At 48.7% G+C, this 13440-nt stretch overlaps 1 protein-coding gene across 3 annotated transcripts in view; it reads left to right on the top strand.

Annotated features, from left to right (window-relative positions):
* The window catches only part of LAMA5 (laminin subunit alpha 5), an 89658-nt gene that overhangs the window by 29349 nt on the left and 46869 nt on the right, over window positions 1-13440 (top strand). For all 3 annotated transcript variants that reach the window (XR_011338729.1, XM_069872151.1, XM_069872150.1), the window contains exons 3-6: window positions 8491-8608; window positions 12452-12570; window positions 12821-12991; window positions 13176-13273. Coding sequence is in view for 2 of the 3 variants with exons in the window: in XM_069872151.1 (XP_069728252.1) it covers window positions 8491-8608; window positions 12452-12570; window positions 12821-12991; window positions 13176-13273 (506 nt within the window). In the remaining variant the exon portion in view is untranslated. The remainder of the gene's footprint in view (window positions 1-8490; window positions 8609-12451; window positions 12571-12820; window positions 12992-13175; window positions 13274-13440) is intronic.

Below are 13440 nucleotides of genomic sequence, written 5' to 3'. Positions count from 1 at the left end.
AGCAACCACTTGATGTTCTTAATCAGCATAAGATTGTTCCCTGAGCAAAGGCCGTGTGGGGTGAGCTGCTTGAGGGAGGTTGTCTGTGTGAACACAAGCACTGGAAAATGACCCAGATGGATGCAGGGTGAAGTGGACTTAAAAGGTTTATGTGCAGAGCAGTGCCGAGCTAGAGCTCACTGAGAGGCACTGATGAGCTCTTTATCCTGGGCACAGAGACCTGCTGAATCCTTCCAGGTCAAGCATGTCCTCATTGTCTAAAATTTGCTGGGGGGTAGCCTCTTAAAGTCCAGCTGGCATCAAAAACCCGAGTTTCTTCCCACTAGGAAAAGTAAATCTCCAAGGCTTGTGAGGCACAAATAAACCTGGATCTGCCTTCTGGGTCTCCCAGTGCTGTTCTTTGCTTGAGTCATAAATTGGTTTTGGCTTCCAGCTGTTACAAGGGCTTAGAAGAAAGAGAGAAGGCTGGTTGTCTCTTAATAACTTTAAAGTGATAGCTCGAAAAGACTTTCCCTCAGAGATCTCATCTCATAGCCTATTGTTTTCATTTATTTACTACTTTATATAATGCAAAATTGATGTGCTGAATTCTGCTAGGTAACTGATTCTACGTGAAAGATGCTATTTTAGAAACAGGCTGAAATTTATAAAGAAAAGCTTTGAAGATTAATATGGTAAAGATATAATGTAATGAGTTAGGCTTTTCAGAGCTACAGGAATAAAAAAAAAAGGCTCTCCCTATGTAACAGCTGACACCTCCCTGAAGAGGCTGCTGCTCCTTACTGTGTTGAAAAACTCCTGTCACATTAAAACCTTCAAGCGATGCTTTTGCTCAGCAATTTCAGATTTAGGATGCAAGCACACCAGCTAATGTTAGTGAGCAGGAACTCCCTTGTTCCTCTATTTATAGAAAAGCACGTTTTTCTGTATGTTTTGGGATTTCTAGAGTTGTTGCTGATGTAGTTTTCATTTTACTGAAATTCAATTTACTGAAATTGCTGCAACCTCCTGTTAGTTCAAGGGAGGAGAATTAAGGCAATGCACCAAGCGACTTTGAAAATCAGCTCCAACAGCAATGGGAGGTGTTTTTCTGCTCAAGCTGTCATGGTGTAGGTGGCTGGATTTGTTTAGCTGGCTGGATTTGAGTGGCATCCTGCTAAATTCCTCTGCAATTCCTCCTCAAGTCTTCCTGGGGCATCTGCTCATTCCTTACCTATCTATATGAAGCTGCTCACATGCAGTTTGTGTTCTTTGCTTCTGCACGTCAGTCAGTGTGGCGCACGCATGTGTTATTTCGTGGCTGGTGCTACGAAGCCTGCTTGTGTGTTGGCCTTCATGAGCCCAGAGGATGATGTCCAGTTTCATTTTTCTTATCTGAACTGCTTTCTTCCTTACCCCTCTTTTCAAGTAACACCTTATTTTACTGGGAGGAGCACAGCCCTTTGGAAGACCTTGGTGTGAACTGCTAATCCTGCCAGGATCTAATTATGCTATAGATGTTTTCCCAGAACACCTGACTCCAAGGAAACACTCTCAGAAGCTTCCTAGAAGCACTCAAAGACAATTGACACCTCAAGGTAAATAGTCTGAGAATCTGAAATCTGAGTAGAGTTACTGTGTCTTATCTCTGAAGAATTAGGAAGTTTCAAGGGCATCTTTAGAGCCACCGCTGCACTGAGGTCCTGGTGGTGTTTGTAAGAGGATTAAAGCAACGGGGGAAGGTTGCAGTCCTTGTGATTGGGGCACCCTCTCCTCCAAGGCTGGGTTGGGCTTGCAGGCCAGCATTTGTCCCCCCTAAAGGGGTACCCAAGGCTCTCCGGTTGCAGTGACAGGAGAGCCCTCCTAGCCCTTCCCTGAGGGCACGCGAGTTCAAGTTTGAGCTAAAAGGTAAATATTGAAGTCTTGTCTCTAAGGGGTTACTTTATGTTGCTCCCAGCAACCTAGAAAGTGCAAAGGCCATCTCAGCTAAGTGCAAGGTATTTTCTAACGTATAGTGAAAGCCTAGTGTGGGTGAAGTCCTTATCTGTAAGTGATTGAAAACTCATCCCAAGGAATTCCAGCCATCCCCTTCTGTTCTGACTGCATTTTGCTCTGCTGTGATGCTTCCTTGGGCACGTCCAGCTCAGTAAGTGGTGCTTGGGTGGCTGTTGGGCAAACACAGAAAGGGTCGATTCTGAATTCGGAAGGGATGCTACTTGCTGGGGTTTAAGCACAAGCTCATGGTTGAACACATAGAGGCTGGTGTGTCAGCGTCCCCTGAATGCCATGCTTGTAACTGCGTGGCACTCGCTGTTTGCAGCTCCAGACAGGCACAGATTTAATGGGATGCTCCCCAAACACCGCATCCTGCTAGGCTGCTCTGTGCCTGTCTCCTCCTTAGTGTCAGCCAGCTGAACCTGCCACATATCAGGCTCTTGCTGCTGCCCTGTTGAGGGTCATTTCTCAAACTTGGCTAACCAGATCTTCAGTTCGGCACAGTGCAGGCTTGCCAAGCTACGAGTGATGGCACCGCTCTGCCTGGCTTGTGCCAAGTGCTGCAGATTTGGTCCCCCAAGGATTTTTGGCAGGAGATGTACGAGTGATGGCTGGGAAAGGATAACTCGCACAGGAGGATGCTGTGAAGATAAAGCAGTGCTGTGCGTGAAATGACTGAATGAGCCAAATCCTTCTCAGAAGTGGTGTTTAAGGAAAAAAATCCTTGCTGCAAAATGCTTTATCAGCTGTTCACCTAAGCTAAGCTGCTTAGAAAGGGAACAGGCGCTGCTTGGAAAACAACATCCTAAAGCGTTGGGTTGCTGTTAATTATGACACTGGGCAGGTTTCATACTGGCTGGTAGCTCTGAATTTCTTGTTTCCAGGCAAGGGTGTTCTTTGATGTCTCTCAATGAAACTCTTGAATTGGTGCAAAGCTCAGTCCCTTCCCTTTCTCTGAGCATCGGCACTGGCCTGCAGAGATGTTCAAATAGATAAGAGCTAACCTGCCAACCAGGACAGGAGGCTCTGGGTGGGTTCTCTGAGAGATGTGGAGCATTCTGAGGGCTTTCGGAGTACGGGTGTGATGAGTTGCAATGGACTCTGCAGACAGAGAAAGGACACGGGTGGTTGTTTCTAAACTTGACTATGAAAATCTTGGGATACAGGTATAGGGGTCCTTCTCATTCAGAACCCTGTAACCCTGCATGAATAATGTGGAAAAATGCCTTCTTTAGGAGTGAGGATGTGACACGTGGGCATACAAGAATGAGGCAGGAGGTGCTGTGAGCAGAAGAGGGAAACAACGCCAAAGTGTGTGTTTTAGTACCCTCCTATCTTTCAAACACAGATTTCTGTGATTTTTTTTTTTGTGGGCGCAGGGGTTGTTTGGTCTTGGGGACTTGAGAATTTTATAAAAAATGACTGGATAAAAAGCCATGCCTGCTTGGAGGGGAAACACCTTTCTTTTACCACCCAGAAGGATTGAAATAGTTCTTATGTGATTCGGAATAATAGGTAGGCGCATAACTACTAGCTAAATGTGACTTTAAGGATTCTGATGTATGGGCTAGGAAGAAATAAATATTCTGTAGGACAGCTGGAGCTCAGCGGGGGGGACAGTGAGGCTGTTAATGAGTAAATCCATTGCTTCAATGAGAATAAATGATTAAAGGCAAACAGTGCAAAAGGGGCAGATAACTGACCTAGAGAAATTCAAAACAAAGTGGAAGCTCTCTGGCTTTCCAGGGCTTTTTTGCCTTCCTTCTTGTTTGTGGAGCGAATGAAAAGGCTTGATTGCTTTTTAGCTTTAGCATCTGCCACTGCTGGGAAGAGCAGATGCGGTGCCAGTGCTGCTGAGTGTTTCCAAGGCTGATGAGCGCTCGCTGTGCCCCACGGTAGCTGGGCAGCCACTTGCCTTGGATGCTGGTGCCTGGGCTGTGGACAGAGGTTCTACTGTGCTCCCAGGGAGCTGCTTTTCCCTGGGCTGTGGACCAAAAACCCCCATCTGTGCTCTGGCCTCTGCCACCTCTTCCAGGTGGGTTTGTGGCTGCAGTGTTGGAACAAGGCAGGAGCGGATGGGATTGAGAGGAAGCAAAAGCATCGGTCAAGGGAAATAAAATTGACTTCTTACAGTGGTTCTTAAATGGTTCAACCTGGGGATTTCCACTTTCCCTGCTTCGGTCTAGGTTTTGCAGGTGTCTGGAGCTGCTGTGCAGTGACTCAGACGGAGGTGCAATAGGTCCTAAAATGCTGCACATGCTCTTTGGGGTGGTCACCCCTCCTGGCCATGCTGTGCGTGTCCAGGAGGCCTCATGTGCCCCTGAAGAGCGGGATTTATTGCCCTTGGGCTGCACTATTGAGCTGCACCTGCTCACCCGATCCATCCGATCCTTCCAGGAAATCCTAAGCAGGAACACGGCAGCAGTGGTAATGCTATCCACACGCCTGCTCCACAGGGATATTTAGCAGCGGTTAGGAAGAGATGAACTGCTTTGTTTTTACATGGTGCTATTTTAATAAGTCAACACCAAAGGTAATAAATCTGTCCTACAGAAAATTAGAGAGTGGTTTATTATATAAATTGCTCCTGCGCACTCCCAGGCTGGGAGTAAAGCTGTGCAGAGCTCCTGGACAGCATCGCCTGCTTGTACCTCTCTGTCAGAGGACCAAAAAAGGGCTTTCTTGCTGTTTGTCAAAATGTAGTTGCCAATATTACAACAATTTGAAGATCTAGATTGCACGCTGCTGCCTGCCTTTGTGGCACCTCAGAAGAATGAGTGAGGCTGCCCCAAGAAACCCTCACTGAAGAAATGTGGGACATGGTCTGGTTTGCTGTCTTGTTTTCACCTGTGCCTCCCAGAGCTGGGAAACTGAAATTAGTGTCTCGAGGGAGGGAATAGAGGAGGAACATGCAAGTTTGCCACTGTGTGCTACTTACTCAGCAAGATTTATGGACAACAGGGATGTGCTGCTCCCAGACCAGCTGAGTTTCTCTTGCCTCTCTGGGTCCTGGCTTTACTATTCAAATCTTTGCCCTGTCACGCTGGGCAGTAATCAGAATTATATTTTCATGGGATTGTGGTGGTGGATAAAGCTGCGCGCCACCCAGACACACAAAGTGATGGTGTGGGTGGGAGATGGAGGGAAATGCCCTCATCTCCATCTTCCTCTCCTGGCTCAGGGACTTGCTCCATCCTTCCAGGCACTAGGGCAGCCACAAATGATTGTTTCCAAGGAAACAGGCTTCAAAAGCACTAACAGCTAGATGTAAGGATATTGCTATTTTCAAAGAAAGCTGGTTGCTAATTAAAACACTCCTGTCGGAATTTCCTGGCTGAAAACTCATTTAATGAAATCCCAGGCAATGGTTAGGCATGGAGTTGTACCTGGCGTGTTTTCAGAGGTGGTGAGAGCAAAGGATCTGAGTGCCTGGAGACAAGTATGAGCATCAAATGTGCTGCTTTGACTCCATCCCCCATGGAGAGAGGGGAAAAAATTGCCTAAGAGGCTGGAATCATAGAGGTTTTTATTCATCTGACTGATAATAGGAGCTAAATAAAGGTTTTGGAAAAAACCCCAACCATTTCTCTTGTAATATTGGTTGGGCAGAACTGTACTGGAGCTAAACATGGAATGAGAAGTCTGGCTTTTCTGCCAGCTCTATTTTTAGAGTTTCAGCTCCATCTTTATCTCTCTAAGTTTTTTCAGCATATGCTCTTGAAGCACGCAATCTGCCTTTATTTTTTCCGGCAGACCATGATATTCTGCGAGATAAAGCATTGCATGAACAAGCAGAATTGACAGAAATCCATCTGGATACCAGGATGCAGGTCCTGTTCCAGGATCGGGTTCACTGTGGTCACAGCCTCCTGCATATTTTCTGTGCTTCATGTAGGAATGACCCTAACTCTTATGTGCTGGAGCAGAGAGTGTGTGTGTGGTATTGGCTGGCTCCTTTGTGTCCCAAAATTGTGGTCACAACTGGAATAAAATTCAGCAGCAGTCTGACAGTGCACAGCAGTGCTAACGATGGGTTTGGGTAGGGAGCAGAGGAATCGCATTAGGCTTTGGGAGCCTGAGCAGGACAGGAACATCCACACTGGTGTTCAACTGAGATACTGCAGCTGATGCAGAAATCTCCAGCAAGAACCCAGAGGTTCTTGTTCTTTCCTATTAAAAGCAGCAATAAAAAGTTAGCATGCTAGCCCTGGTCTTAGATATTTAACCCTACCGGTGAGGGTGGGACTGGCCTTCCAGAGAGCTCCCAACAAGCATAGATCCCGTTTTCCCCAGTGCCTGATGTGTACATGCACAAACCCACTTTAGATGTACTGAAACTAGCTGCAACATCATCTTTCAGTTAGAGAGGGCTCGTACGGGTCATGAGCCTGTGCACTGCACAACCCTGCCCCTCCCCAGTCCCAGGGCTTGCAACCAGCAGCACTGGCTCTTTTTTTGGCTGTTGTTTTCACTTATAAAGCACTGAGCCCTATGTTTGCTTTTGCTTCAAGTTTCAGTGCTTGTGCAAAAAACTGCTCTTGCCGTGCACCGATTTGACTGGATGGTACCCCTCGCTCTCCAGATGCAGGGGACTTCTGAGAGCTGAATCATCTGAGGAGGTTGGACTTGAGGACATTTATTTCTTTCCAGCGTGAAACAGGACAGTGAGGAGGACCCCTGTGGAACTCCATTGGATTTTTGATTATAAACTTGTAGCAGCCTCTGCCCTTTGCTTGGGCTCACAAGTCTTTTTGGTAGCACAAAACTGTGTTGGGTGGCTGCTTTGATTTTTTCATTCTGGATGGCACTGGTCCTTACCAGTACAAACTGGTACTGGAGGATGGCTTCTGACCTGCTGTGCTTCAGGATCACACAGGTTTTTCCTGTCTGGGTGTATTCACTCCTCCCCAAGCATCTCAAGCCCCCTTAGCCTCCACCCACGTCTAAGTTCAGGTGCCACCAACCTGTGGTGGGAACCAGAGCAATTGCTGATATGTGGAGGAGAGGCTGCCGTGGAGCCAGAGGAACATCTGGCAGGAGCTTGAGGAAGTTTTTGTCTGTGTGTCCTGTTGATGAGAAGGCTGAGCTGGTGCTGGTCCACAGGGCTGTGCTCATCCTCTTGCTTCACACACACACACACACACACACACACGACAGCACTCAGACTCCCTTGTCTGAATAACCATAGCAAGACATGGACTTTGTGGATGATTTGGTAGATTTAAATGCCTCTTCCTTATCTCTCCCCTCCCTTAAAGTCTCCTGTTGATTGTCAGGGCTATTCTGGAGGCATGTTATTATTAATACTCTCTCTCTGGCTTGACAACGTGTGTGGCTGGGGCAGGGCTGAGGTGCAGGCTGCTGTCCTTGCCCTCCTGAGCTGCTTGTGGCTGGGGTGGGCAGGCTGAGGTGGGCACAAAGCCATCCTCTTCCTCCCCATGTACAAGTGTCCCTCTGGGTACCTGTTAGTCTTTGGGAGATGTCTGCTCGTGCAGCACCAGCTTTGTATGAGGAAGGACTTCTGAGCTATAAATCTCTGCTTTTCATGCACTATACTCCCTTTTGGGTTGTTTTTGACGTTAGGAATTTTCTCCGATAAGAGAACTTTATTTGCCTTTAAATATCACTTTATGACAGGATGATGAAGTGGGGATTCTTGGAGTGAGTCTGTGCCAGCCAGGGAAGGGAAATTCTGCTGGGGCTTTTGTTTCTCTCTAGCACTGACATTTTAGCTCTTTTAAAGAGTACATTTATTTTATTCTTGGCAAGGGTGTGTATACACACTTCAGTGTCCAGACAAATAGGAGCAGCCCAGTGCTAGCGCTGTGCTGAAGCCAAGTGGGTCTCCTGCTCCCTGCGGCACCTGGGGAAGAGGAGCTGCACTGGGACTTTTCTGCAACCATCTTAAAAATACAGGTTGCTTGGATGAAGCAGCGCTGCCACGTAGAGAGCCAAAACCAAAAGGATTTTTGTGATATCGTGTGCAAGGTGCAATTGGATGTTCCCTGGCTCGCATACGTGTAACAGTCCAGGGTGGTAGCTGTAACCCTGCGAACAGCCCAAAAGCCAAGTCTCCCAGAGCAGCTTCATTGCATTTAGCAGCTTTTCATGATCACCTTGCAGAGGCTGGTGATGGGGCCAAGCCTTTGCCTTGCCAAGCCAAGATATGATTCCCTCAATGGGGCAGTGGCACTGGTTTATAGTGCCTCCTGCTCTGGTTGAGTCTGCGTCTAGAGTGTTGCCCAGCTCAACCTCCTGAATACGCCCTGTAGCCACAAAGTCTGTGTTTTGTTTGCATTCGGACTAGTGGGAGCTGAGCTCCTTAATCTGGATCCCTCCAGCAGGCACATCATATCACGATCCTTTTAGATACGGAGGATTTTGCTCCCCAGGCTGCTTGTGAGCAGCAGGATCTACAGAACGCCGGCTCCTTTATTCAGCTTGGATCCCACTAGGCTCTCCCTGGTTTTCATGATGCCTTGAGCAGCCATCTAACTCTGTGTTCTTTTCTTTCAGCTCTTCCACGTGGCATACGTCCTGATCAAATTTGCTAATTCACCTCGGCCTGACCTCTGGGTGCTGGAGCGATCTACCGACTTTGGTCTCACCTACGAGCCCTGGCAGTATTTTGCCTGTAAGTACAGCAGTGTTGCCAGAAAGCTGCACCTGAGTGCCAGGTAGCGCGGCCGCAGTGAAGGTGGCTCTGTGTGCAAGTGCTGCACTGGATCTGGAGTTGTTCCTGTGTCATCACAGCGATGTGGTTCCTGTCCTCTGTTTCTTAGGCTGCAAAAGCTGAAGCTCAGTGGTTGTTCCTCAGGGCAGTAGTGGCTAAATGTATTTTTTTTAGTGTGTTGTCGTTGGTGCCCACCCAAATCTTTGTGGATGCCAAAACTGGCACCAGCGTCAAGTGCTGGGCATTGCTGGTCCAAGTCTAGAACATGAGTTTTCTTATCATCTGCTCCCTGCCTTCCTCTGTCCTTCTGCCCTGTACCATATCCAGACTGGTGTTATTTCAGCTCTTCCAGGAGCAAATCAGTGGCTCAATTCCAAGTGGCTGCTGAAACACAAAAATCTGGAAGGAGAAAGCGATCCCCTTGCACTTAGTGGTTACTGGAGGTTGGATACAGCCTGTGCAGGGCAGGGAGCTGCTGTCCTGATGCTGTGCAAGGTGGAATCAGATATAGCCAGCTGGAAAAAAGTGGCTGCAGAGAGTCATTTGAAATCCTTGCTTCTTGATTCTCTGATTAAAACCTGATACCTTTAGAAAGAGCTAGTTCAGCAGATCTTTTCTCCCTAAGGGTCTATGGGATAGCAGGATGCTGGGGAACTCTTTAACCACTGACCTCTCACAGAAGCAGCAGCAGTAATTGGGAGATGTGAGTTAAGATCTACAGCCAGAGCTTAAAACCTGGTGAGGAAGGACCTTGGAGCACTCAGAGGCTTTGCCCTGGGCTGCCCCTAAAGGCTCATACTCTGGCTGACCTGTCAGCCTGTGCTTTACCTCTACTGGAAAGAGCTGCAGCCGTTTTACCTGCTGTGTTGCCTTAGTGTGGCAGCTCCTCTCCGGTGCTGATGTTTTCCTCTCTGCTGCATGCTGGTGGGGAATTACTACTGTCATACTGCCTGTTTTGGGTTTTTTTTCCCCTCTCTTCTCTGAGAATTTCCCTTCCAGCTCTGAAGCCTCTCTTGGGGCCCGTTATGGGCCACATTATTGCACACTCTGGGGCTGAGCCGAGAGCTCTTGCCCCGCTTGTTTGTCCCTGCAAGTAGTGGCAATGCTGTAACGCCTGGAGTCCTCTTTCCTCCCGCAACATCAGACCCTGTTACCAGCTCCCTTGAGAAGTGATAGGCAGTGACACAGTCCAGTGGAAAATTCCCATGGAAATAAAGAGGTGGCTGCTCCAAAACCCGCCAGATTTGTTAGCACAAGAAGTCCTTGGTGGAGTTTATTTTTGGCATGGGGAATTCTGTAGGTGGTCTAATAAAAACACTGGTCAGGTCAGTAAGAGGATTAAAAGCAGCCAGCAGAAATGTAAGGATTCTCTAGAGACACCAGCAAGCCTTGATGTGGGTGATGCCAGCCCCGCCGGCTCGCCGTTACTCGCTCGCTGTGGGAGGTGTTCAGTTCCCCAGGCTGCCCCATGCTCCCCAGACAGGCTCCTGGTGTGTTTTTGGGCTGAGCTCTGCAGGAGAAGGGAAGAAATAACTGTCATGGAAAGCATCTGTCGGTGCAGCTGATGGGCTCTCTCGGGGAAGCAGGGTGAGGGACCGTGGTGATGCGAATACTCCATGCATCGCAGCAGGGAGTCACCGTGCTTTCCTCGGCCACCAAAGAAGAAGCAGGAGCGCTGGGGAGAGATTGATGGTGGTGTTTATCCACATGAAGGGTTCCCCACGCAGCGTTTCAAATGGGGACAGGACTTGAAAGATGCCCAGTCCCAGCTGTCTGTCCAGCCTCACAGAGCCTTGCCTGCCCTAGCTCATCATGTTGTGTGGGATCAGTGTGCAGGATTAGCCCGTTTCACCTCGCTTTGCTGGGCAGTGCCACCGCAGAGGGGAAGGCACCCACAGTGCGGAGCGAGGCTCTGTGCTTTTCTCTGTGAATAGTAGACTTCTCCAGTTTGCTCTTTCCTGAAAGTATTGCTGCAGTTTGAGGCTGATGAGTTACTCTGTTTTAGCTCAGAGACAGAGTGTCCAGCTTCTCTTCTCTCTCAGGCTGTGTAGATTTGCAATAATTGGAAGAATTGTTTTGTTTTTTCAAGTAGCTGCTCTTGCTGAGCATCTTGTCTCCATGCCCAGCCATGGTAGTGCTCTGGAAATCAATCACCTCAAGCCAGTGATGACAAGCTCCTCGCCTGGGCTTCAGAGTAAATTGCCTTTAAAAAAGCACCTGGTGAAGCAAAGCTTGGCAGCCAGAGGATTGATGTTAAATGTTCCCACACCATCTTCTTGTGGATGCAACTGAGCTCCTGCTGTTGCCAAAACAGTGTTTCATGGCGTGAGGCCACATTGCTGGAGAGGAGATGATGGCTGGTGCAAGCCAGAGGTGGAGGCAGGGGAAGCAGAAGCTCTCTGCACTCCCCCATCCCTGATCCTCCTGCCTGGCTTAGCCTACCAGTGCAGCGCATGAAGTGAGCAGCGTGCCTCCTGGAGGCACATTGCAACAGATTTTGGGGGGATTATTCCCATGAATTCAGCTAACATTTCGCTATCAGCTCTCGTTGTGAGCTGAGTGGCGCTGGCAGGAGCAGCCAGTTGTGTTGGCTGCCTTTTTCTCCCTCTTCTCCCCAAGGAAACAACCTCAAGAGCGCTGCAGTGACATGTGCTTTGGCACATACTGCTGAGAGCTCCTGACGCAGGTGAAATGGGAGTGGGAGGGAGCGGTGGCCTTCGTCCCAGGCTCTTCCCCAGGGGAACAGGCCCTGAGAGCGGCACCATGTAGGTTTTTGCATGGGTGGATGTGGGTGCTCACCACCCTGCACTATCGGGTCCTGAACTGCCCCAGCACATTCACTGTGGTTTGGTTGGCTCTGCCAGCACAGGGGTGCCAGGCACCCTGGGGACAAGGGTGCTGGACTTGCAGGAGCAGCTGGGCAGGGGAGCCAGGACATTCTTACAGGTGCAAGGAGAGCATTGGCATGCAGCATCCCCAAAGCAAGTTGCAGGGCTAGCAGAGTGACTGCCTGATAGTGTGTCTCCTGGTTTTAGCCAGCCTTGCATTGCCACTTAGTGGCAGGAGCCCTCGACTGCTGTCCCCAAGAGGTGGTTCTGGGTGGCTTTGACATTTCTGGTTTGTAGCATTGGTTTAACAGTGATTGCAGTGTTTAGAGTGAGGCGAGAGAAGAAAATATCCTGCAGGCAGTCACTCTGCCTCTCCCAAGCACTGCAGGTTCCCTCCTTACACCTATACATCCACCCTGCCTGATGGGAGATGTCGCAGAGGTGGCTGTGGCTTATGGTTGCTCCCATTGTGTGGTTCCGTGCTGGCTTTGGGTCTTACCCAAGAAGTTAAGGAGCCACGTGAACGTGGTGATACAAGCTCCTACATCAGGAGCAGCGAACAGCCCTTCCTCAGTTCAGTGGAAGCAGTGTAGCAAATCCAGTACCAGCAAGACAACAAATACAGACCAAGGTTAGAGCTCAAGCTGGTCAAACTGTGAGCTTAACATCAAAATTAGGGGGTGGGTTTCTCTGGTGGCAGTAGGTACAATGTCCATTCTCACTTTCTTCATTTACTGCCATTAAATAATTTGGGGGATTTTGTGACATGCCTATCACTGTCACGGTGTCTCCCTCCCTTAGTGGATTACATGGGTGTTACCAATGCCAGAGTTAATGATACAAAGCAATCTCTGTGTAGTAAATGCTTAACAAAGAGTATATACCCTTCTCTCATGTTGGTCAGGGTGGGAAAATCAATACCGGGCTCTAAATTGCTCCTTTTCTCTTGCTGCTCTCATCCCTGGTTGATGAACAGCTTCCAAGAGGGACTGCATTGAGAAGTTTGGACTGCACACCGTGGATCGCATCACCAAGGACGACCATGCCATCTGCACTACCGAATACTCCCGGATCGTGCCTTTAGAAAATGGGGAGGTGAGCAGTTGCACATTTCCATCCCCTGGAGTTCCCAGGGTTTCTCAGTGACTGTAAGTACTCTTATTACTTGGTTCCCTCTTGGCTTTTGAATGCCTCTTGGACTACTCGGTTAAATCTAATGAGACTGGCAAGGAACTGATTCAGTTGTCTTGAACAGAGGTAAAGATTGGGTTCAGCTGAGGGAAGGATTAATCTCCTCCCATCCTGGAAGATGTCACAGATTTGTTTTCCCTCCTTGCATTCACAGATTGTTGTCTCTCTGGTAAATGGGCGCCCAGGAGCAATGAACTTCTCCTACTCTCCTCTCCTGCGGAATTTCACAAAAGCCACCAACATCCGACTGCGTTTCCTGCAGACAAACACTCTGCTCGGGCACCTGATGGGCAAAGCTTTAAGGGACCCTACAGTGACAAGGAGGGTAAGCAGGCCTTGATACCTCTTGCTAATGAGGTGCTAGGTCTTACCAAAGGCGGATATTGCAGCCTACAAGGTTTGACTTGCCGCTCTAAGGGAAATAGCCCAACGCATTATTTTACTGTTGAAGTCCTGCTTAATCCTGAGTAAGACAGATATTAATGGCCAACTTTTCTTCTGCTCTCCAGTACTACTACAGCATCAAAGATATCAGCATTGGAGGGCGCTGCGTCTGCCATGGCCATGCAGATGTCTGTGATGCCAAAGACCCTAATGACCCTTACAGGTATGTTTTTCAAAGTCCTATTTCTGTGTAAATGTGTTTGATTATGGCCTCAAGCTCCGCCAGGGGAGATTTAGGCTGGACATTAGGAAAAAATTCTTCACAGAAAGGATCGTTGGGCACTGGAACAGGCTGCCCAGGGAGGGGGTTGAGTCACCTTCCCTGGAGGT

Source organism: Phaenicophaeus curvirostris, chromosome 18 (assembly GCF_032191515.1).
Source record: "Phaenicophaeus curvirostris isolate KB17595 chromosome 18, BPBGC_Pcur_1.0, whole genome shotgun sequence".
NCBI classification, from domain to species: Eukaryota; Metazoa; Chordata; class Aves; order Cuculiformes; family Cuculidae; genus Phaenicophaeus; species Phaenicophaeus curvirostris.
The sequence above is the reverse complement of the archived record's forward strand: the minus strand, read 5'-3'. Positions and strand labels throughout refer to the sequence as shown.